General features: G+C 43.9%; 1 protein-coding gene across 1 annotated transcript in view; it reads left to right on the top strand.

Annotated features, from left to right (window-relative positions):
- Positions 1-25449, top strand: part of KCNB1 (potassium voltage-gated channel subfamily B member 1) — a 117729-nt gene extending 92280 nt beyond the window's left edge. Inside the window, exon 2 of the mRNA XM_027848067.1 lies at positions 23398-25449. Coding sequence (XP_027703868.1) covers positions 23398-25449 — 2052 coding nt within the window. The remainder of the gene's footprint in view (positions 1-23397) is intronic.
- The last annotated feature ends 436 nt before the right edge of the window (positions 25450-25885 follow it).

Here is a 25885-nt window from a genome sequence, read left to right on the forward strand (position 1 = left end):
CAGTCATCCACAATATCAAAAGACACAGAGAGGCCAAGAGGGATTGAGAAAAGGTTTTAGATTTGTCAACTAAGACATCATTGGTGCCATTGGAAAAAGCAGGTTCAGTTAAATGATGGGGTCAGAAGCCAAGCTGCAGAGAATTAAGAAGAGAGGGAGAGAAGTAGAGACACGTATTATAGACAGCCTTCTCAAGGAGTTTAGTCAGAAAGGGAGGAGAGATATGGGATTCAGGCAAGGATGCAATGTTGTATCAAGCCCAAGTATCACCTTCTGAATGAAACCTTTCCCAGTCCCCCAGATACTATTGCCCGCCCTCCCTATCCTACTTTGCATTCATTTTGTATTTATCCTGTAAGCACTCATATATGTACAAATTGTCTTCCCCAAAGAATATAAGATCTTTGAAAGTAAGGACTTTGTCATTTTTGATTTTGTATTCCCATTGCCTATTCCAGTGCCTAACACATAGTAGGTGCTTAACAAATGCTAAATGATTGATTGAAAAGTATTTCTTGAGCAGCTAGGATATGCCCAGTCCTATGCTAGACATTTGGAGGGGTTAATGAGAAGATGCGATCCTTGCCCTCAAGGGGCTTCCAGTCTAACTGGAGACATGAAACTCATACACAGAAAAAGGTTCCCACCAATCTCAGTGAGTGTGTACTGTGAGGAAACAGTACTGTGGAAGCTCAGAGAAAGGGGAGCACAGTGGGAGCTGGGTTGTCAGGGGTAGTTTACAAACTGAAACAGGACATAAATTGGGCTTTGATGAATGGTCAGGCTTGTATTAGGTGGGGAGGGGAGGCCAGGGGACATTCTTGATGGGATAGGGTAACTGCATGGTAGCAGTGTAAGCAAAGATACATGGGTAAGGAGGTACATGAAATGTTTAGGAGACAGATCAGTCTGATTGCAGGGGAGAGAGTATATAAGGCTGGAAAGGTGTCTCCCCATCAGATTGTGGAGGACCCTGAATGGCAGGCAAAAGAGTTCTGAATTTACCCTATAGGTAATGAGGAGCCATGGAAGGCAGGTGAACAGGGACAAATTCAACTTGGAGCTGTTCTCTAGGATGTTGAAGATGGCCAAGTGCCCAGGATGAATGGGAGAGCAGAAGTTAGAGGACAGAAAACCAAGGAGGAGGGGCATTGCAGGAATCCAGGAGTGAAGAGATGAGGAGGTGGGCTGGATTCAACTAGCCTGATCCCATGCCCATGCCCATCCCCACCCCCATCCCCATGCCCATGGCCATCTGCACGATCTAAAGTTTTAATATTAATATTCTTTCCTATCACAGCCCATGCTCTTGGGAGGAGATAGGAATTCCCCTAGAGGAACCAGATTGGGGGGGAATAAGAGGGAACCCTACCCCGTGGGCCCATGCCCTAAGGAAAAGGAGGAGCAGGGGCCTGAACCAGGACCCTCTGTGCCCCCAGGTTATACTTATGTAGGACAACACAACCCCTCCCAGCTTAGGGAGAGTATCTTGCCCTGAGCCAAACATATTGGCCTGATTGGAGAAGGAAATGGTTGTCTCTTGTAATTAGGCATAATTCGGTTTGATGGGAGTCTGCTCTTAATCTGCCCTCACAGGCGGCTTTAGCCTGACCTTGCCTGGGATTGCTTGTGCCATGGGAGCTATGACTCTCCTCTGACCTGCACCCTCCCAGATTTAAGTTAATAAACCCAGTGTTGATCCTTCAGGCCAGGCCTCTTTGTCATCCAGGCTCCCATAAGGAGGCCAGCGCCGGTGGGGAAAACATCCTTCTCACTTCCTTGGCACATCCTTCTTCCCTTGGGTTGAAAGACCATAGAGTCGAAAGGGCTCATGGCTTTGGCCTCAGGAGAGCTACATTTAGCGCCACCTCCCTCAGCTAGCTTACTGTGTGACCACGAGCAAGTCACTTCCCTTTTCCCAACTTCAGGTTCCTCCGAAGTGAAATGAGGGAGCTGAGGCAGAATGACTGCCAAGGTCCTTCCAGCTGTAACATCATCCATACATTCTGAAGTCCCTTTTGGTTCTAACCATTGGACCACAGAATCTGAAGTTAGAAGGGAACCTAGAGATCGCTCATTACTTGATGCAGGAATAATAACAGCTGGCATTTATGTAGAACTTTAAGGTCTGCAAAGCAATTTACATCCATTCTTTCATTTGAACCTTACACAGTGCTATGAGGTAGGTCCTATTATTATCCCCATTTCACAGCTGGAGAAACTAGAGCTGAGAGAGAGAGAGGTTATGTGACTTGCCCAGGGTCACACAGATAGTAAATATCTAAGGTAATCCTGAACCCAGTTTTTCTTGATGCCAAGGGCAGTGCTATAGCCATTAGGTAACACTGCCTCCTTTTCTCAAATATTTCCAAGTCTGTATTCTAACATCTCTTCCAGCTCTCACACTGCATGGTCTAAGGACCCTTCCAGCTCTGATATGGTATGTTCCAAGGCCCTTTTCAGGTTGTACAGTGGTTAGAGTGCCGGGGCTGGAGTCAGGAAGACCTGAGTTCAAAGCTGGCCTCAGACATTTACAGCTGTGTGACCCTGGGCAAGTCACTTAACCCTGTTTGCCTAAGTTTCCTCATCTGTAAAATGAGCTGAATAAAAAAATGGCAAACCACTCCAGTATCTCTACCAAGAAAACTCCAAATGGAAGCACACAACTGAACCAACTGAACAACAAAAAGGGTCCTTTCTGACTCTCATATTCTATGTCCTAAGGTCCTCCTTAGCTCTAACACGCTGCTATCTGCATTCTGAAACCCCTTCTATCCAGCTTTCACGTTCTCTAGTCTCATGGGTCTGATTTAGAACTCGCGGCTCTCACCGGCCAAGAAAGGGTCTATGGATGAAGGTGAAAGGGCTTCCAGAGCTGCCTTCCTCTCCACGCAGAGGGGGGGACCCTGATATAAATGCCTGGGGTTAGAGCACTAACGGTGCATGGGCTTCAGAGGTCGCACGGCGCCTGGGGCAAGGAAGCCTAGCTGGCTCAGAGGTCGCTACCGAGGTCCCAGAGACACCAGACTCTATCTTTGATAGGATGAAATTTGGCACCCGCCTACACCTCAGCTTCCTATCCTCCACATCACCTCCTTCCCTTTGCCGGCCTGGCCAAAGAATAGCACCACTGGGATGAGGCCCTGGTAGGAGAGAGAGGGAGAGGAAATTATCCAAAAGCCTAAAGAGACCTTCCTAGCCAGAAGCAGAAAGGGAGGTGGGGAAATAGAGCATAATCCATGGCCTAACAGTTGAACCAGAATCAGGAGTTTAGCAGGCTATGCTTACTTACTTGTTTTGTGACTAGTGGGCAAGTTTTTCAGGCTCTCTGAGAGTACTATGGGAGCATACGGCATAGGCGAAAAGAGGATGAGTCAGAGGATTCAGGTCCCAATCATGGCTCTCACACTTACTGTCTGAGTGCATCTCTGTGCCTCAGTCTCCTCATCCATTAAATGGGCTCTAAGATCACTTCCTGTCCTCAGTCCTATGATCATCTGCCAGTTTAAAAGGCGTCAGAATGGTATAGTGGAAGGAATACTGGGCTTTGGATTCAGAGGGCCTGGTTCAAATCTCATCTCTATTACTTTCTACTTATGTGACCTTGGACTCACATAACTTTTGTCGTCTGTAAAATGAGGAAACCTAGTTCTAGGAATAGAGGGAAGTTCTACTCTGCCTTTGTCGAGCCTCACCTGGAGTGAGGGCCACAGTTCCTGAAGGACATTTATCCACTAGAGCATCCAGAGGAGGGCAGCCAGGATGCAGAAGAGCCTGGGGTCCACGTTATGTGGGGATCAGTTGAAGGAACCGGGCAAGTTTAGCGTGAAGAGAAGAGAAATGACCACCACACCCAAGTATTTCTTATGGTGGAAGAGGGGATCTAGCTAGGAGCAATGGGTGGGCAGCGGTTGCAAAGAGACCAATTGAGACTCAATGTCAGAAAAACTTCTGGAGAATTAGAGCTGTCCCAAAGTGGAATGAAGAGGCAGCTGGGTGGTTCAGTGGATAGAGCTCTGGGTTTGGAGTCAGGAAGACCTGAGTTCAAATCTGGCCTCAGACGTTCACTAGCTGTGTGACCCTAGGCAAGTCACTTAACCCCTGTTTGCCTCAATCCACCGGAGAAGGAAAAGGCAAACCACTTCAATATGTTTGCCAAGTATAATATGGTGTGACCATGGGGTCACAAGAGAGGGACTGAACAACAATAATAGAAGTGGAATGAGATACCTCCAGGTGGGGGTGGGGTAGGAGTGGAGCACTTCCCGCTCTTTAAGGTCTTCAGCAGAGACAGGACAACCACTTGTCAGATATGGAGTAGTGAGTATTCCTTTCACGTATGGATCGGGCTAGATGGCCATTCAAATCTCTTCCAGCTCTCGAATCCTGTGATTCTGTGACCTCTAAGATCTCTTTCTAACTAAAACTATGACCTTGTGAAGCTCAGAGATAGCTTCTCAAGGGAATTCCAAGGTAAGATGTTTCTAGGTGAGGAAATGCTAAATTTCCTACACTGAATTTGATTGATACTGACCAAGGAAATCCCTTTATGCTGTCAGAAGAAAACCCTTCATGAAACCCATGAACTGCTCTGAATTTTGCTAACAAGATTATTTCTTCTCTGGGTCTCTCCATGATAACAGGCTTAAAATATAAGGGGAGCCCAGCAGGCTTCCTCACCTGCCATCCCCCTTTCTCTTCACCCTCCATCCTAAGAGCGCCCACTCCACATCGGAGACCAGCCAACAGGGACTAGAGGCAAAGCAGGCCCATGGGTGGCAGAGTGCTGGGCTCCAGGCGGCTCCCAGGGTGCACCCACACACATACACATACACACCAGGAAACTTGAGGCGAAACTCGCTGAAAAGAAACGTGGAGGACAGTCTGTAGGGAGAGGAAAAAAGGGAAGGAGAGGTCTCAAAAAAAAGTATAATGGAGAGATCTAGCCTAGGAGTCTGGGGACCTAGACTCTGCAGTGTCAGCTCTATCACCATCTGTCGTGTGTTCTTGGTTACACAGAGCACGATGGTTAGAGTGCTTGACCTGGAATCAAGAAGACGTGAGTTCCAATCTGTCCTCGTCTACTCACTAGCTGCATGACCCTGGGCAATTCATTTAACCTCTGTCTGCCTCAGTTTCCTCGTCTGTAAGATGGGGATAGTAATAGCACCTACCTCCTAGTATTGTTGTGAGGATAAAATTAAATAATATTTGTATTGTAAAGCGCTTTGTAAACCTTCAAGTGCTGTATAAGCGTGAGTTGTTATTATAAGCATTTATTAAGTGCCTGCTATGGCTATCAAGTTGCTAGACCTCTTCATAAAATGAGAGAGTTAGACTAGATGATTTTGAAGCCCTCCCCTTCCAATTCTGCCATTCTAACAATAATCACAACAGGAACAATAATAATAATAGCTAGCATTTATATACCATGTGAGGGTTTGCAAAGAGCTTTACATATGTTATCTTCATTTGAACCTCACAAAAACCCAAGGAGGAAGGTGCTGTTATCTTTCCCATTCTACAGATGAGGAAACAGATTAAGAAAAAGTTAAATGATTTGCCCAGGGTCACACAGCAATTCTGAGGAATTATTTGAAAACCAGTAAGGCCAATATGCTATCCACTATACCAGTTAGCTGCCTATCACATTCTGTCATATTCTAAGGGCCCTTTCAGCTGTAAAATCCTTCATCTGAGGTATTGGGACTCGAGGATCTGTTTCAGATCTGCTTTGATCTCACCTTCCCCACTGATTTTTTTTACTTTTGATACTCCGAAAGGCAGCTTGATGTAATGGATAGAGAGCTGCCCTCAGAGTCAGGAAGGTTTCAGCGCATGTACTGGCTGTGTGACCCTGGACAAATCACAACCTCTCCATGAAGCGGGAAACTCTTTAAGATTAAAAGACTAACGTGTATTGGTAGGTTCCTCTCTAAGAGCTCCCTATAACAATGAAATCACAAGTCCAGTCAAAAAATTTTGTTTCCAGAATTTTAGTTTGGCAATGAGATGTGTTTTCTATATTACAATGATTAAAAAGTTGGCTTCCCTACAGCCCCTCTGCCTGGCTCACTAGATTGTGGTGAACAGTTCTCTCCACCCTCTCTGCTGAGACATTCAAGCAGAGGAACTCAGGAAGATTCCTGGTGCTGCCTTTTGGTTATTATTTATTGAAGATGTAAGAGCCAATCCATCCACCAGGAGGCCTCCCCCATTGGGGCTGCAGCCTTCTCTCGGCTACCCAAGCTCAACTGCGACAAGATGGCCCCAAGGCCAAGAGCAGCAGAAAGACAGAGACTGAAGGGTTGGAGAGACAGCTCTATCAGTGGGCTAGGAGAGGAGGTGCCCAACCAAAGAGATGTACAGTACGACCTGAGCTCTATTAAACTCCTACTATATATCCAAGGCACATTTTAATTCAGATCAATTCTGCATTCAAATCAATAGGCCTTCACTGAGCATCTACTGGCTGTCCAGTCCAGCCGAATATTAGGCATTGTAGGAAATACAAGAGAAGACCCACATCCTTCCTTCAAGGGGTTTGTTTGACCCTTATTAGAAAAATGGACCATAATAAGTCTCTTCAATTCAATAAGGGGGAGGCACCACAACATAATTAGTTAAAAGAACCCTGAAGTTGAAGTCAGAAGACCAGGGTTCAAGCCCCAGCTTTTGAGGTCAGATTTCTTCATCAGTAAAATGAGAATTTAGTCCAACAGTTATGTCAAATTCAAATAGAAATAGATCTCTGTGGGCAGCATGTTGACTTAGAAAACCACAAATTAGTATTATCTATGTTATACTGTATTTTTATTTATTAAACATTTTCCAATTACATGTTTTCTTTTTTCTTTTTTCTGTAAGGCAGTCAGGATTAAGTGACTTGCCCAGGGTCACACAGCTAGTAAGTGTCAAATGCCTGAGGCCATATTCAAACTCAGATCTTCCTGACTCCAAGGCAGGTGCTCTATCCACTGCACCACCTAGCTACCCTTCAATTACATTTTAAGCTGGCTCCAGCAGCACTTGGGAATTTTGCAGGCTGGGGAGTTTGACATCTAGACTAGATGACTCCTAAGTCTCCTTTTAGCTCTAAACATTTTTTTCTTCTGATTGGTATTTTCACAAATTTCAATATTCTTTGTTGTTTTGTTTTGGTTTTTTTTTTTTCACTAATCTATCCTTCTCACTACCCTTAGAAAAGAGTTTGATAACAATAGCAAACAATAGAGTATGTGCACAGTCAAGGCTATGCAAGCTTGGAGGACAGAAAGAAGGACGTGGGCTGGGCATGATCAGGGAAAGCTTCTTAGAAGCAGTCATGATGCTGAAATTGAATGTTAAAGGATGAGTAGGATTTGGAAAGGGAGCAAACAATATAGGGACAAACAAAAGTAGGGTCAGGGCAAGGAATGAGTCAGCCCATTCTCATCTGAGAAGAGACGTGGACTGGTATGATTGCAGAAGACTTCTTGGAAGGGGTGATAGTACTTAAATGCAACATTGAAGGATGGGTAGTATTGTAAAGAGGCAGCTAGGTGGCTGGCTAGGATAGGGGACTGACCATGGAATCAAGACCTAATTTCAAATCCCACCTCAGACACTTACTACCTATGTGACCCTGGGCAAGTCACTTCATATCTTTTTGCTTTAATCCACTGGAGAAGAAAATGGCAAACCACTCCAGTATCTTTGCCAAGAAAACCCCATGGACAGTATTGGCACGTAATACTCCACAGGGTCATGAAGAGTAAGAAATGATTGAATGACTAAACAACAAAAGGTGACAATATGGCGGGGGCCGGTAGGGTCATGGCAAGGAAGGAGTCTGATCAGTGAGCGCGGCACTGAGAAAACAGAATCAGAGGGCTCAGAATGGGCACTGGCAGGACATGAGATTGAGTGGCACTAGATGGTGAAGGGCCTTGAAGGCCGGGCTAAAAGTTTGGCCATGAGGCAAACAGTCGTGGAAGGATTTTGAGCAGGACAATCAATGAAAACTTTTAGACAGATTAATCTGGCAACAGGTAGAAGAGGCTGGACAAAGGGAAGCGATGTGATACGGTGGTGATAGCACATGCCAGGGGATCTATATTTCTGCACTCAGAAACCCTTCACCCCCAATCTGGGCCTCAGTTCCCCCATCTGTAAAATAATGGGGCTAGACTAGATAATCTCTAGAGTCCCTTCAAGCTCTAAAAGCCTATGATTCCAAGATGATCTTTCAAAGTCTCTCTTATCTCTAGAACTCATAATTGGTGGAGACAGAGAATCAAAGCCTAGAGACAAGGTCAGCAGGTAAGGCAGCAGCTGGGTGGGGAGCATCCATGAAGAGGGGCCTACACCCATAATGGAGGAAGGGTCTGGCCAGGCCCCACTACACACACACACACACACATACACACACACACACACACACACATACACACACACACACACATACACACACACAGAAGGAGGGACCATAGGGCAGAGGGACTACATACTTGCTGCTCCTTCCCTTTCCCCACCCACACCCCAAGAGACCCTCCACAGCCACCTGCCTCCATCCCTTTTCAGCCTTGCTTCTTATGACGCCCCTCCATGTCATCTATGCTCAAGCCTAGGACTCCTCAGTCCTCCAGCCATGCCCCTTGCTTTCCCACATCTAGGTCTTTACTCAGACTGTTCCATGTCTGTACCTGGCATATCTTCCTTTCTTCTCTTCACCTGTGGAATTCTTACCCACCCTTGAAAGCCCAGCTCAAGTGCCATCTTTTCCCAGAAATATTTTCCTGATCCCCAGATCCCTAGATTCCTTCCTATCATACTTTGTCCTGCAGCTCTCTGAAGTACTTATCATGTAATATTTTGTGTTATAGGTATCTAGGTTTATTTCATATCCTCCTACTAGCTTGGGGGTTTTGTAATGCAAGACTATGTCTTGCCTCAACTTTGTATCTATTCCAGTACATAGCCTAGAGCTTTGTACCCCACAAATGCTTTATAAACATTTGTCAAATTCTAATCTGAATTGGAAAGAGGCACAGGGCAGGGTCCTGCCAAGGTCTCACTGCACCCTAGATATAGAGGCAGGTCATGGATTTGAACCCCTGTGTTGTCGTTGAGTCATTTCAGGTGTGTCCAACTCTTCATCATCCCATTTTGTGGTGGTTTGCCATTTCCTTCTCCAGCTCATTTTACAGATGAGAAACTGAGGCAAACAGGGTTAAGTGACTTGCCCAGGATCACATGCAACTAGTAAATGTCTGAGGCTAGATTTGAACTCATGAAGATGTCTTCTTGATTCCAAGCCCAGTGCTCTATCCACTGTGCCACCTAGCTGTCCCTTTAGTTGAAACCCTACTGGAGTATTTACATGTAGGTAAGGAACAGAATGTGCAATCTCCAGAGAAGAAATCTGTGCCCCAGTTCCAGGGCCTTCCACACAGCCCTCTGCTCTCTGTGCTTCAGAGACATAATTTATTATTTAGGGGGTCAACAAATTCACCCCTGCTTCCCTGACTAGTAAATGAACTCGAAGTCTCTTGGATATGGGGCCACTGTAGGCTAGGAGTTAGACTTCGGTAGAGCTCAACCCATCCTTCTTGGGACTCTTCCATCAAATGCGAGGCCAGGGACCTCACTGCACAGCTAACACCAGGGTCACCTGCAGGCTGAACAGTTTATCTGACCCTTGGGCAGGGCTGCCTACCTCAACCCTGGGGAGCAACACGAGGCTGGAAATTTAGCCAGGACCTGGGCTTTTTTCAGTAGAAGAGCACTGTGCTCCTACCTAGGAATCCAAGCTGCTGAAGGCATTAAAATTTTGCCTTCCTCTCCCCTCAAGATAACAATAATAATAATAGCATTTATATAATGCTTTAGGTTTGCAAAGTACTTCACAACTACCTCATTTGATCCTTACAATTCTGTGAAGTAGGCACTATTATTAGCCCCATTTTACAGTTGTGGAAAATAAGGCAAACGGAGGTTAAGTGACTTGGTCAAGGTCACACAATTAGTATATGTTTGATGCTAGATTTGAATTCTAGGCCCAGATGTCCCCAGTTCCATCAATCAAACCTCATGTACCATGATCAATCACTCAATCAACAAGGATTTATTAGTTGCCTAATAAGTAGGACACCCTAGACACCCCTCTTCCAGCCCTGTCATGTATAAATGAAGGCCTCATCGAAGCTCCACCCTCATCAACCTCACCCAGGGAAGAGCTTTGTCTATAGGACAAAAGATTGCTCCCAAAGAGCCGGACCGGTGGAGGCCCACACTGCTGGGACTCACTTCCATTTGTTTCCCTAAAAAGAAATGGAGATGCTGCTGAGCATTAGAGACAAGGGTGGAGAGGGGAAGAAAGCCAGGAGACAAGCTATTGTGAGGGTTAAAGGGTCTCCCAGTAGACCTTGATAAATACATGGCATGGTAGAAACTGGCATAGTAGAAAGATCCATAGATCGGGGAGGGGGGGGAATCAGAAGACCTGAGTTCTAGTCTCTACTCTGACATTAACTGGCTATATGACTTTGGAAAAGTCATTTCCTCTTTTCCTTCCTCAAACTTGTAAACTTACTTAGAGCAGAAGTAAAGTTTAGTCAGGACCAAATAAAATAACTGCTTTGAAAATACTATGTAAACCAGAAAGAGTTGTGGAAATGAAAGAGATTATTAGTATTTTCATTTTCCTGCTTCCTGAGTTAACTTAGTTTGGACCACAGCATCAAAGAGGGTCTGAAGCATATTTCCAGGCCCACAGATAGATGATGATAGGCAACTCACCTCCCTTCCTCAATGTCTGCATCTGAGAAATGGGTTAACAGTTCATAAGCAGCTTGATGCAATTAAAAGAGCACTAAATTTGGAGTCAGGAGGCTTGAATTCAATTTCCCGCTCTACTTTTTACTGCTGTTGTGATCTTGAACTTAATTAACCTCTCTGGGACTCATTTTCCATGTCTATAAAACGAGGGAGTTGGATTACATGGCCTGGAAGGTCCATTCCAATTCTAAACCCTACAATGTCATGAGTGAGAATTATTATCAGTTTATAGAGCCTGACTCCACTCCTAGATGTCCTCTTTTAGTTTCATGACCTCTATAGAAAGCATGGGAATAATAATAATAATAATAATAATAATAATAATAATAGCTAACATTTATGTAGCACTTTAAGATTGGCAAGGTGCATTATATATATTATCATTATTGTTCTTTAATTTGTCACAACAACTTTGTGAGGTAGGCACTATTATTACTATTCCCACTTTACAGACGAAGAAACTGAGTCTCAGAGAGGCTAAATGATTTGCCTAGTGTCACAGCTAGTGAGTATGAGGAACAGGATTTGAACCCAGATCTTCCGGAGTCCAAGTTCAGCACTTTTTCAACTGCCTTCAGAGCAGAAAGTAGATGAAAAAGGCGAGACACTGAGAGGATAAATAACTTATCCCAGGTCATATAGCCAGAGTTGGAGACCAGGCTGCAGAAGGAACCCAGGATTCCCTCCACTGACACCCCTCCCAACCAAACCAATCTCCTGGGTTTTGAAGGGCTTCATCCATAAGCTCTTGGACATAGGCTATACTCTATGTCTCCAAGAATAAGGATGGGAGCTCCCCGTTGGCTCTACGACAAAAGCACAACTCTTCCTATCAGCTCCAAACTCCCTGAGGAAATGGCAGGGTCTCAAAGCTCCTGACTGACTCTCTCTTGTATTCCCAGGCAATTAATATCCATTGGTGTCTTATGTATTAATAAGGTAGAACCTGGCTCAACAACTGAGCTGATAGCCTCTAACTTCCACAGCCTTGTTAAGTGGTGTCTCATGGGGCCGAGAGATATCTGATAAGGGACAGCTGTCCCCTTTACCCAAGACAGACTGAAAGGAAAGTGGAACCTCAGTGAGCACAGATGTGCCTCAAAGTCTAAAAGTGCCTAATGTTAGCTAAGGATGCAAATACCTTACATCATTATTCTAGCATTGGCAATAATAATGGAATTAAGAAAATTATTATTAGCATTAATTATAAAATAATTACAGACAGCATGATAACAAGGTAGCTTTGGAACTAGAAATACCTGAGCTCAAATCCCTGGACAAGTCACTTAATCTCTCAGTTCTCTAAAAAAAAAAAAGTCTTTAAGACTATACATTGTGGGGGCAGCTAGGTGGGGTAGTGAATAGAGCACTGACCCTGGAGTCAGGAGGACCTGTGTTCAAATCCAGTCTCAGACACTTACTAGCTGTGTGATCCTGGGCAAGTCACTTAACCCCAATTACCTTAAAAAAAAAAAAAAGACTATGCCTTGCAAAGGAGATGCTGATTTATATTGGTAGTAGTAGTAATAGCAGCAGCAGTAGTAATAATAGCTAATATTTACATAGCAGAATAAGGTTTGCAAAGCACTTTACAAATATTATCTTATTTGAGCCTCACAACAACCCTGGGAGGTAGGTGCTATTATAATTCTCATTTTATAGCTAAAGAAACTGAGCAATATAGAGACTTACCCAGGGTCATACAGCTAGCAAGTATCTACCTCAGGTAAGATTCAAACTCAGGTTTTTCTGATGTCTAATCTAGTCTGGTCCTATAACCAATCCACCACCTAGCCTTATCCAGAAGCTCCCTATGCCCATTAAATAGCAAGGCTAGTCCCTATCCCTATTAGCAATAATACTAATAATATATGTAGTAATAATATATTTTGTTGTTAGCAATAACAATAATAAAATCTTTCTATCGCACTATGACATTTGCAAAGCCCTTTGTCACAACAATTCTGCTAGATTTCCAGTGAGAGGATCATTACCCCCTTTTACAGAAGAGGAAAGTGAGAATCGGTTGGTAGAGAACTCTCATAGACAGTATCTCACTTAATACATACAATAATCCTGAGAAGGAAACAAAGTAAGCATTATCCTCCCTACCTTACAAACAAAAAAAAGGAAGCCTAGAGTAAGAAAGTGACTTGCTTCAAGTCCCAAATCAAATCTGGGCTGAGCCCATACTCCTCTCTCAATTCAGTGTTCTTGACGCTGTGCCTCGGGGCAGGATATAGGTCTCAAACCATATATAGGGAATATATGTATGCGTGTGTATGTGTATGTGTGTGTGTGTGTGTGTGTGTGTGTGTGTACATATACTATAGGGAAAAGATCTATTCCTAAGCCATTAAAATGCTAACTTTCCGATCATATGTTGGAGATTAACTAATAAATTAAAATGATGCTGAGGATAACTGGCTTATCTCAGCATTAGCCAAGGTTCAGATGAAAAATGGAATATTTACACCAAAGCTCTGCCCGGTATTAAACAAAGCTAGGAAGGTGGAAGCAGCCTTAGGTCACAGAATATTAGTACTGGAAAGGACTTTAAATGACAACATTTATCAATTCATAGATGGAAGGAATATCAGAACATAGATTATCAGAATTGGGAATGACCTTACAACAACAACTACAAAAAGTCAGGGTTAGAAGGGTCCTGAGATATCATTTAGTCCAACCTTCACTTGTCCAGGGTTTCATAGTAATTCATTGGTGCTCCGGATGGAAGGACTAGAACCCCCAGCCCATCAACTCACTGACGAAAGTCTCACGAGTTTGGTGGGAATGTCCCAGGCACCTTTACACAGCAGGAGGTGACTGCCTATCTCCAAAGCATTCATATTTGCTTTTCATTTTTTATATCCCCTGACAGCCCTTTGCCTTGGACTCTCACTGGTGGTGGCTAGAGGAAGGACTTGAGGACATGAATCACCAGAAGCAGCTTCATAGTCCCTCCCCCAGCTTTCCTTGCCCTCGGTGCATTAAGGAATGACCAACATTCAATCACTGAAGGGGGTCCTAATCACAGTGCCACCAAAAGATCCTAGGATTTATAGCTAGAAGGACTTAGCACTCACTAATACGAACCTCTCATTTTACAGAGAAGGAAACTGAGGCCCAAAGATGTGATGTTCCCCCAAGTTACATGTACAGTAAATGGTATGGCTACCCTTTCCACTATCCCACTCCATTCAGAGGTAGGCTCAGCACCACAGGGGGCTGTTTGGTGATCAGTGGGTACAAGGTAAATGGTTCAGTGCCTAGATATTTAGAATCACTGATTCCTTCCGAAGAGGAAAACTCCCTCCATAAACCTAGATCAAGGGGGCAGTGGATAGAGCACTCCTAGACTCCTGACTCCTAGAGTCAGGAGATCCTGAGTTCAAATATAGTCTCAGACCAGACACATAACACTCACTAGCTGTGTGATCCTGAGCAAGTCACTTAAGCCCAATTGCCTTGCCAAAAAAAAAAAAAAACAACCTAGATCAAAACCTATAATTTACTAAATAAGTACTAGTCACATAGAAGTCAAGCAAAACTGCCCAGGGCCCACAGATAGTATCAGAAGATCTGAATTCAGTTCTTCCTGACTCCAAACTCAACACTCTATCCATCAGGGGTTGTTATGGGAGTCTGGTAAAACCTATGGACCCCTTCTCATAATAATGTTTTTAAATGTATTTTAAAATGCATTAAGATGCATTTTAAAATACATGAAATTATAAAGAAAATCAATTATATTGAAGGACTACAAAATAGTTTAAAAACAAGGTCATGGACCCCTGGTTAAGATCCCCCACGCTACACTGTAAGTACCAACTTTTAGCAGATGGGATTGAGATCCCAGTCTGTCCCCTAATGACATCACTGGACCTGAAATCACTGCCCTTGGAAGCTTTGCCTTAGGCAAAATAGCACTGGGGATAGCAAGACAGAGCTATGGGTTCCTGTGACTGCTTAGCCCCTTGTCTCACTGTGAGGCAGCATGGTTCAGTAAGAAGAGCTCTAGCCTGGGCATTAGAGCTAGGCATCACCAGAATGTGCCTGGCCTGCCACACGGAGGCTGTTCAACCCCAGGCACATAGCAGGAACCGAAGCAGAGTTGCCTCCATACCCAGGGACTGATCCTCTCAGCTCAGAACTCAGGACTAATGACCATCCAACAATACAAGAAATTTCCAATCTTAACAAATTCAATTCACCAAACATCTATTAAGCATCTACTCTCAGCTAAGCTCTGGGGAATAGAGACAAAAAAGATAAAATCCCTATGGATACATCGATGAGTAAATACAAAATCACTTGGGTAAGGAGAAAGCATTGGCAATTGAGAAAATCAGGGATGCCTTCATCAATCAATCAGTCATTCAATCAACAATCATTTATTAAGGGCTTGCTATGCACCAGTCAGTGTGCTTTGGGGATACAAAGGCAAAACCAGCCCCTGCCCTCAAGGAGGTAAAATCCTAGTGGATACCTGGCCTAGGTGGAGAACTGGCCTCGGAGTCAGGAAGACTTAGTCCAGGTTCTACTATTGTCTATGGGCCCTTAGAGGGAAAGGCTCTAACAGCTGGGGAGGGCGGGACCTTCCTGTAGAAGCTGAATTTTGAGCTACATCTTAATGGAAGCCAGAAATTTTAAGATGCAAAAGTGAGGAGGGAGAGGATTCCAGGCATGGGGGACAATTAGTGAAAAGGAATGAAGGCAGAAGATGGAGTGTCATTTTGGAGGAAGAGCAAGTGGCTGAGGGGAAGCCTTGAAGAAAGATTAGGTTTGTGAGAGGTGAAGATGAGGAGGAAGTGCACCACAGGCATGGGTTTGTACCGATGCACAAAAGCAGAGAATGCAATGTTGAGCTGGGGGAAAAGCAGTTTGACTATAACAGAGTTTAGCAGGTGGCAAGATTTCTACCTGGGTCCAAATAAGGTTCAAGCCAACATTACCTATTGCTTTCTCTGTTCATCACATAGGCAGCCATAGAAAGCTGGCAAAAATATGATTTGCCATTTACCCAAGAAGTTTCCACAAGGTGACCAGTAGTTTAATGACTCATAGATTGCCAGAGCTAGAGGGGCAGAGGTGGCCTTATAACAGAGAAGGGTAGTCAACACTGGGGGGCCCCTTGGAACAGAGAAGGCTGGCCAGAGCTGGGGAGGCCCTTGGGACAGAGAAGGCTGGCCAGAGCTGGGGAGGCCCTTGGGACAGAGAAGCCTGGCCAGAGCTGGGGGGGAGGGGGACTTAAAGCTCATCTAGCCCAGGCTAACATTGACTGAGCAGCTATTGAGCAGTCTGGTGATGGCTCTGGTCCCCTTTATAGAAGAATATTTTTTAAAGTATAAAGTAAAATTCATCGGATAACAAAAGAAACAACTTATTAAAATATGGTACAAAATACCATCAATATTGTGGAAAAAAACTTAAAAAAGACAAAGTACAGCAATATATGCAGTGAAATAAAATGCAGAAATGCAAAATAATTTTTAAAAACGTATTCACCAACTCCCTGAAATCTATTCATAGATATCCCCTTCCACGGACCCCTTCATTTTACAGATGAGAAAAATAAAGCCTGGAGAAAGAAGTGATTAGCCTAAGGTCAGGCAATAAATTAGTGGTAGGTCCAAGACTAGAACTGAGCTTCCCTAATACTCAGGCTAGAGCTCTTCTCACTGAACCATGCTGCCTCACAGTGAGACAAGGGGCTGAGCAGTCACCAGAACCCATAGCTCTGTCCTGCTATCCCCGGTGCTATTTTCTAGCTCACACAATAACCTCCCAAGGCAACATTCAGGCAGTTTCTGATGCATAGCTAATGGGATCCCCCAAACTCAACTCAATCTCATCCCATTTTCTCTCCTTCATCAATCACCTACCCATATAGAACCACAAAGACACTATTCCAAAGATGATGACTGTGGTACTCCCTAGTGTCTGGAGGCCATATCCTACCCACTCCCTAAACCCGATCCTTTTCCCTTCCTTCTATTTTTCCTTTCCCTCTAGTCTCCTCCCCCCAATCCTCCCTTCCTCAGTCTGGGCCTCCTAATATCTCTGAAAACAGAAGACATTTGGCTGTAATTTCCCATTGGTCTCTTTGGAGCTCGGAGTTGTTTTCTGAATTGAACTGAATTGAATCCAAATGACCCCAAGTTTCCACCCTCATTACCCCCACAAGTCAGCTCCCTCCCACCTGAAAGCTGGAAGAGTGTAATAAAATCCCCTGAGGCCAACAGGCTGTCCCTAATCCCCATAACCAGATTGGCTCCCATGATTCATCTGATTAAAACTGGGGAACACTAATTCCCCAGAGGCCAGGGACACCTGAGTAGTTGGAAATAGAGATGACTGGACGCTCTGGAAATAGCCAGACAGCTCCTGCATATACGTTCTGTATTCTAGAAAGAAAGGGCAGGGAGGGAGAAAAAGGGCAGGGGAAAAGGCAAATCACTTTTTCTGGAAATGGCATTATGCCGTGGAAAGAATACTACATACTTAAAGTCAGGAATATAAGCTCCCCGAGGGCAGGAACGGTTTCATTTTTACCAGGCACAATACATGGCATACAGTAAGCACCTAATAAATGCTTGTGGATGCAGAGATCTGGATCCAACTCTCAGCTCTACACTTAATGGCTGTGTGACCCTAGGTAAATCACTTCATCTCTGCAAGTCTCTTTTCTCTATCAAATAGGTATAATCCTCGTGTTACCTAATTCACAAGGTTGTTATCAACAGCTGTAGGGTGGTGGTTAGAAAGCTGGCCTCAGAAGGAAGACAGCATTCGTGACTTCCTTCTGACAGATACTAGTAAGTCACTTCACCTCTCAATACTAGAAACAACTCTCTATGACTGTAAGTTGTAGAGGTCTAGCCAACCTGCATTGGTGGAAGGAATTTCCTCCTCCCTATATCTATGAGATCACAGGTCCTATCCCTACTATTATTAGTTATTCTTTTCAAATGAAAAAAAAAAACTTCTGGAAATTTAGCCAGGGACAGGTCTCTCCTGTTGGAAGAGAACCCTGGTATTGTCTCCTTAATTATATAATTTAGAGCTGGAAGGGGACTCTAAAGACCATCTAGTCTAATCCTCCCCTAATTTTACAGAGAAGGAAACTGATGCCTAGAGAAGTTAAGTAAATTACGTAAGGTCATACAAGTGGAAAGCTACAGGCAGGATTCAAACCCAGGTCCCCTAATTTCAAATCTGGTGTTCTTTCTACTGTCCAATGCTAATTTCACCTTCAAAAGACACATAGAGTATTCATCTTTCTACCCTTCTGCTTGCCCTCATGCCATCTCCCCTCCAAATAAGAGAGCTAACACAATATGGCAGCTGCCCCCAATCACCTCTGGCATAGTAAAACTCCATCAGACACAGACTCCAACAAAAGCCAAATCACCCACTTGGTTCCCCATGTTCTCGGAAGCAAACTCAGAAAACAGCATTGACCAGACAACTTCTATGTGAAAGGCCCTGTGGGTGGGACTGAGAGGGAGAGAGCAATAGGGAATCATTCTATAGACTCTAAGCTCCATGAAAATAGGAAATGTGTATATTACCTAACGTTGTGTCTTCCCAATGACCTAACAAAGGGCTATAAGCACAGCAAATGCTTAATCGTTTTTTTAAAGTTTAGCTCAGCATAAAGAAAAACATCCTAACCATTAGATTTATCGAAAAGTATGTAGGTTACCATGGAACATAATGGGCTCCCACTAACCAGAAGTCTCCAGGAAGAGGCGAGATTGCTACCTGCCAGGTACCAGTTAGGCTAGAGACCTGTGAGCTCCCTCCTGGCACTGAGATCTAGGGACTCGGTAAATGGAATTGAGAAATATCCACGCAGTAGAAAAACTCCTAAATTTGGAGTCAAGACTTGGGTTTGAATCTCAGCTTTACCACTTACCACCTGAGTGACTTAGAGTGAGTCACTTAACTTCTCATGACCTCAGTTTCCTTCAACTGTAAAATGGAAGAGTTAGCCTAGATGGCTTCTGAGATCTCTTCTAAGTCTAAATCTGTGAATATCTTATTTATTTCATTTTTTTTAGTTTTTTGATGCCTTTTACTTTGACCTCACAGTAAATTTGCTATACTGCTCTCTTTCCCCTTCTCCTACTGAGCCCTCCTTTATAACAAAGACAAAAACACGCAAGCAAAACCAACCAACATGTACTACGTCTGAAACATATGCAGCATTCCACGGCCAAAAACTCTACTTCCCCATCTCTCCAATGAAAGGAAGGAAGTCCATGCACTCATCTCTTCCCTGAAGTCAAGATTGCTTGTTATAATGACCAAATGGTCAGCTTTGTGTTGTCATTCTTTCATATTATGGTATTCATTGTGTAGATGGTTTTTCTGGTTCTATTCCCTTCACCGTACATCAGGTCACACAAGTCTTCCCATGTCTCTCTAAAATTCCTCAAATTATTCATTTCTTACTGCCCAATAAAACTCTATTACATTCACATATCGTAGTTTGTTTAGCCATTTCACAGGAAATGGGAATCCACTTTATTCTAATGATTTTGTTACTATAGAAAGTGCTACTACAAATATCTTAGCATGTGTGTGTATGTGTGTATGGTATGTATGTATAACACACACAATATATAATGTGTATATATGTATATGTATGTATACACACATACATACACGTGTATATGTGTATTTGTGTGTATATATATACATATATATGCATACACACATATACACACCAAGCTATATATAGGATCTTTCTGTCTTTGATCTTTGTAAAGACTAACATACCATCTCTCATAGTAGGGATCTCAGGGCCAAAGCATATGAACAGTTTAGGCATTTTTCTCAAATAATTCAAAATTGTTTTCTAGAATGGCTGGACCATTTCACAGTTGGTGGCCCTGATTAGAGAAGAACTGGAAAGAGGTGATTACTTTAGGGCCTATGTTAGTAGTGGCAATCTTAAGACAGCTATAACTGCTTTTTTTTCTTTCTTTCCATTCTTTCTTTCTTTTTTCATCCTTCCTGTCTTCCTTTCTTTCCCTCCTTTCCTTCCTCCCTTCCTTTCCTCTCTCCCTTCTTTCTTTCTTTTATCTTATTTTCTTTCTTACTTCCTTTTCTTTTCTTTCTTTGTTTCTCTCTTTCTTTTTTTTAAATTAATTTATTTTGAATTATCAACAATCACTTCCATAAGCTTTTGATTTTTAAATTTTTCTCCCCCTCCCTCCTTACCTCCCTCCCTAAGATGGTGCACAATCGGATATAGGCTATACATTCCTATTAAACATATTTTCACATTAGTGATGTCGTAAGGAAGAATTAGAACCAATAGGAGAAACCACCAGAAAGAGGAAACAAAACACAACAGAAGAAAAAAAAATAGCAAATAATATGCTTCGATCTGCATTCAAACTCCATAATTCTTTCTTTGTACATGGATAGCATTTTCCATCATGAGGCCTTTGGAGATGTCTTGGATCCTTGTATTGCTGGGAAGAGTTAAGTCTATCAATATTAGTCATCGTACAACGTGGCTGTTATTGTGTACAATGTTCTCTTGGTTCTGTTCACTTCACTCAGCATTAGACCACACAAGTTCTTTCCAGGTTTTTCTGAAGTCAGCCTGTTCACCAATTTTTATAGCACAATAGTATTCCATTACATTCACATACCACAACTTGTTCAGCCATTCCCCAATTGATGGGCATCCTCTCAATTTCCAATTCTTTGCCACCACAAAAAGAGCTGCTATAAATATTTTTGTACATGTGGGTTCTTTCTTTCTTTCTTCCTTCCTTTCTTTCTTCTTCCTTCTCTCCCAGGCTAGAAATGCATGGGCTGCTCACAGACTCTATAGCACTACTGATTGGTACAGGGTCTTTGACCTGCTCCATTCCTGACCCAGGCTGCGTTACCCCTCTTTAGGCAACCTAGTGACCCTATGACTCTTGTTCAACAGATTGCTTCTGGGCTCAGTTCAGCCCCCTGATCAGCTTGTGAGGAAGACATTTTTTTCCTGTCCCTGCAAGGGCACATTCCCAGGTACAAAGGTGAAAGCTATCTAAACAACCAGCCAAGGTTAAACAGACAAAAGCTGGTGCATAGTTTATGCATCAGCCTTTGCAACACATCAATTATGAGTATTCCACACACTTTGATAGGGCCTGGGTTTTCTGCAGGTTGAAAATATAGCATATATACCAAAACTCCAAGATGCAGTCTCCTGGTGGTGTGTTTACATTACCCCCTACTGCTTTGAGGACAGCTCCTCCCTAACCCTGAAAATCACACGCACATGCACACACAGACTCAGGGATGTGCTGGTAAATGTTTAGCAACATGTGTGTATATGTATCTGTGTATGTATATATATATACACATATGTATATACACATGTGTATGCATATATTTAACAACATGTGTGTATATACATATACACATATATATCAGCATGTATATTATGTAACACATATAATATAATATTTAATTGTGTATATGTGTAGTTAGGATCTAGAGCACAAACTGTCAGACCTGGAAGGAGCCCTAAGGAGAAAGTTCAACTTTGATACTTTGCTCATGAGAAAAGAGACTTTAAAAGGTTAAGTGAATTGCCCAGGTAGTAAACTACAGAGCTTAGATATGAACCCAGTTCACTGATTTCATATCCAGTGTTCTCACTACACTACAACTTCTCCATCTGTCCAATGGGATTAATAGTACTATACATGGCATTAGTGTCAGAAATGAAAAGAACACTGGACCAGACCTGAGATCTAGTCCCAAAGCTACTATTAACTTACTTTGTGTCTCTGGGACAAGTCACCTCCCCTCTCTGGGGCTCAGTTTATTACTCAGTAAAATGAGTAGGTTGGACAAGATGATCTCTAACATCCTTTTCAGCTCTAATATTTTATGTACTGTGTGCTAATTTTCCTATGTGTTCTGGGTTCTGATACACTGTGTTCTAAGGTCCCTGCCAGCCAGGAGTGTGCTGGAGCTAGCTCTAACCAGCTTACAAAGCCCATTGTCAAATTTTCAGTGAGCGTTTACACCTCTAAAATTGACAATCACTGCAATTCAGGGCTTGAGTTATTGTTTTGTTGAGTTCTGGACTTTAGTGTTAATAATGCAGACTAAACTTAAAAGAGGATGTGCAACCTTTTTTTTTTTTCCCTTTGGAGAGCTTGGTCGTTAAACATTTACTAGCACACCCCTCAATACCTCTAGAAATACTGCTTCAGCTCAGCCAGAGCCCAGAGAAGTCTCAGAGAATGAAGTCATCACTTGCCTGGAGGCCTGGTAACTTAAGGCTAATAGTAATAATAACTACAACAACATCAATAATGACAAATAACTGGCATTTATATAGCACCTTAAGGTTTGCAAAATGCTTTACAGGCATTGTCTCATTTGATCCTCATGATACCCCTATTATTTCCAGTTCTAGCATTTTGTAAATCCAGTCAGAAGGATGACAGCTAACACTTCCATAGCACTTGAAGGTTTAAAGAGCCCTCTCTTCACAGTATGAGCTAAGTTAATGCAATGTTGTCCCCATTTTACAGATTAGGAAATGTATTCCTTGTTAGGTTTAGTGAGTTGGCTCTAGTCAAGGGGCTAGTAAGAGTCAGAACTCAATTACAAATTAAACTTCCTGATTCCAAGTCTAGGGTTCTTTTCCCGATGCCACACCTGCATTCTAAAGGAAAGGAACCTGAAGATCATGAAGTGAGATACAAAGATCTAGTTCCTAAGGATAGGAACTGGGCCTGTGACCTCAATGGTATGGTGAACTCCTGGGGTGAGGAAATTCCCTCCACTAATACCGCATAGCACCTCCTCTGAAACTGAGTGTCATAAGAGACATTAAGTGACTTGGCTAGACCATACAGCTAGTACGTGTCAAAAGCAGAATTCTTATCCAAGTCTTCCTGGATTTGAAGCCAGCTCTCTGGTATAGGGATAGAGCATGGCCTTGGAAGATCAGGAGTTGTTCAGTCATGTCAGACTCTTCCATGACTCCATGGACCATATCATCCATGGCGTTTTCTTGGCAAAGGCACTGGAGTGGTTTGCCATTTCCTTCTGCAGTGGATTAAGACAAACAGAGGTTAAGTGACTTGCCAAGGGTCACATAGCTTTTGAGTGTCTGAAGCTGGTTTTGAACTCAGGTCTTCTTGACTCTAGGACCAGAAACCTATCCACTGCACCATCTAGCTACCTCCAGCTAGAGAGAAAGAGAAAATTAGAAGACCTAAGTTCTACGTGATACTATGCAAGTCATTTAACCTCTCTCAGACTCAGTTTCTTCATCTACAAAGTGGGAATAATAATAGCACCTACCTTACAGAATTGCTGTGATGATCAAATGATATAATCTATGTACAGCACTTTGCAAACCTTAAAGTTCTGTATAAATTCTAGCTATTCTTATTATCTTCTGCTATATCACATTGCCTCTCAATCCAAATGTAAAAATAATTATCCTATTACTCTTGTTATTATTATTGTTTTTGTTTTCGTTGTTGTTGTTGTTATTGTTATTATTAACTATATCCAGCTCTCTTCTCTTCACAGATCCTGGCCATTATCTCCATCATGTTCATAGTCCTCTCAACCATCGCCTTGTCGCTCAATACGCTTCCCGAGCTTCAGAGCCTTGATGAGTTTGGACAAAGCACTGACAACCCCCAGCTGGCCCACGTGGAGGCTGTGTGCATTGCCTGGTTCACCATGGAATACCTCCTGCGATTCCTGTCCTCACCGAAGAAGTGGAAGTTCTTCAAGGGCCCACTCAACGCTATTGACTTGCTGGCCATTTTGCCCTACTATGTCACCATCTTCCTCACTGAGTCCAACAAGAGCGTGCTACAGTTTCAGAACGTGCGCCGGGTTGTGCAGATCTTCCGAATCATGAGAATCCTGAGGATTCTCAAACTTGCCCGGCACTCAACCGGCCTGCAGTCTTTGGGGTTCACCCTCCGGCGGAGCTACAATGAGCTCGGTTTACTCATCCTCTTCTTAGCCATGGGCATCATGATCTTCTCCAGCCTGGTTTTCTTTGCTGAGAAGGATGAGGATGACACCAAGTTCAAGAGCATCCCTGCTTCCTTCTGGTGGGCTACCATCACCATGACCACTGTAGGTTATGGAGACATCTACCCCAAAACCCTCTTGGGTAAAATCGTAGGGGGGTTGTGCTGCATTGCAGGGGTCTTGGTGATTGCTCTTCCCATCCCTATCATCGTCAACAACTTCTCTGAGTTCTACAAGGAGCAGAAGAGACAAGAAAAAGCCATCAAGCGCCGGGAAGCCCTGGAGAGAGCCAAGAGAAACGGTAGCATTGTTTCCATGAACATGAAGGATGCTTTTGCCCGAAGTATAGAAATGATGGACATTGTGGTGGAAAAGAATGGGGAGACCCTCGGAAAGAAGGACAAAGTCCAAGACAACCACTTGTCTCCTAACAAGTGGAAGTGGACAAAGAGGACTCTGTCTGAAACTAGCTCTAGTAAGTCCTTTGAAACAAAAGAGCAGGGGTCTCCAGAGAAGGCCAGATCATCATGCAGCCCCCAGCACCTGAATGTTCAGCAGCTAGAAGACATGTACAACAAGATGGCCAAGACTCAGTCTCAGCCAAACCTCAACACGAAGGAGTCAGCTCAGCAGAGCAAACACAAGGAAGAACTTGAAATGGACAGCATCCCAGGTCCTGTGGTACCCCTCCTGCCCGCACGCACAGAAGGGGTGATTGACATGCGCAGCATGTCCAGCATCGATAGCTTCATCAGCTGTGCAACAGACTTTCCAGAATCCAGCAGGTTCTCCCACAGCCCACTGGCATCCCTCTCTAGCAAGACAAGTGGCCCTGTGGCCCAGGAACTCAGCTGGCGGGGCCCTCCAGACTCTGGTGGGAGCAGGTTGTCAGACTCCAACCCGACCCCAGATGGCAGCCAACACTCCAGCTTCTTTATTGAGAGTCCCAAGAGTTCCATGAAGACGAATAACCCCTTGAAACTCCGGTCACTGAAAGTCAATTTCATGGAGGGGGACCAAGGCTCAACCTTGCCTATGGGCAGCATCCTGGGGATCTATCCAGATCCTCTCAGAAACCGGGGTGGTGCCACCATCGCTGGCCTTGAGAGTGCTATGCTCCCGGATCGATCCTTGCTGAGCCCAGAGTCCTCTGTCTACACCACAGCAAGTGCCAGGACACCCCCCAAATCCCCTGAGAAACATGCAGCAATAGCATTCAACTTCCATGATGCCAGTATCCATCAATACATCGATGCAGACACTGACGATGAAGGGCAGCTCCTCTACAGTGTGGACTCCAGTCCCCCGAAGAGCCTTCACAGCAACACCAGTCCAAAGTACAGCATCACCAACAGTGGGTTCCTCAGGCAAAGAGACAGTGTGCACAGGTCGGACAAGAACCACCAGGAGCTTTCCCCCTTACCCACCTCGCCCAAGTTTCTAGGGCAGAACTGTATTTATTCCATGGAAGCATTGACTGGAAAGAATCAGAGAAGTCAAGAAAAGGGCAAACTAGATAATCACATATCCCCAGAGGTCCGTGTGCTGCCAGGGGGTGGAGGACAGGGAAGCACAAAGGATCCAAGCATCTGAAAAGCCTCAGACAGGAGACCTGCTGGCACATTCCCAGGGATGCTGTCTGCTCCCCCACCACTGAGCTTTTCTGCATGAACTTTACAAATGAAACAAGCCACTTGTTTCTAAATAAAATACAGAATGAAGTATATCCAAGGAAATGCCCAGAGCAGCCACACAAGTCCTGCTGTGGAAGGATCATCTAAGGTACTTCCCAGTCCACAAAACCACCCATCACAGTAAGGCTGGCCAGGCTGCAGTATCTCCTTGGATCTTTCCTGTCAACGGCCTTCTTTGGAGGGGCTGGGAACAACATTCACAGCAGTCCCCGTTCCCTTCTCCCTCCCACACACTCTCCTCTTCCCCTATCCTTGGGACACTCCAACCTCAAATGTCCCAGCCCTGGATGAGGATGTCTGCATCCCTCCCAGGGAAGAACAGAGCAGGGTACAGG

The sequence above is a fragment of the Vombatus ursinus genome, unplaced genomic scaffold (genome assembly GCF_900497805.2).
Source record: "Vombatus ursinus unplaced genomic scaffold, bare-nosed wombat genome assembly UNPS02000580.1, whole genome shotgun sequence".
Classification (NCBI taxonomy): Eukaryota; Metazoa; Chordata; class Mammalia; order Diprotodontia; family Vombatidae; genus Vombatus; species Vombatus ursinus.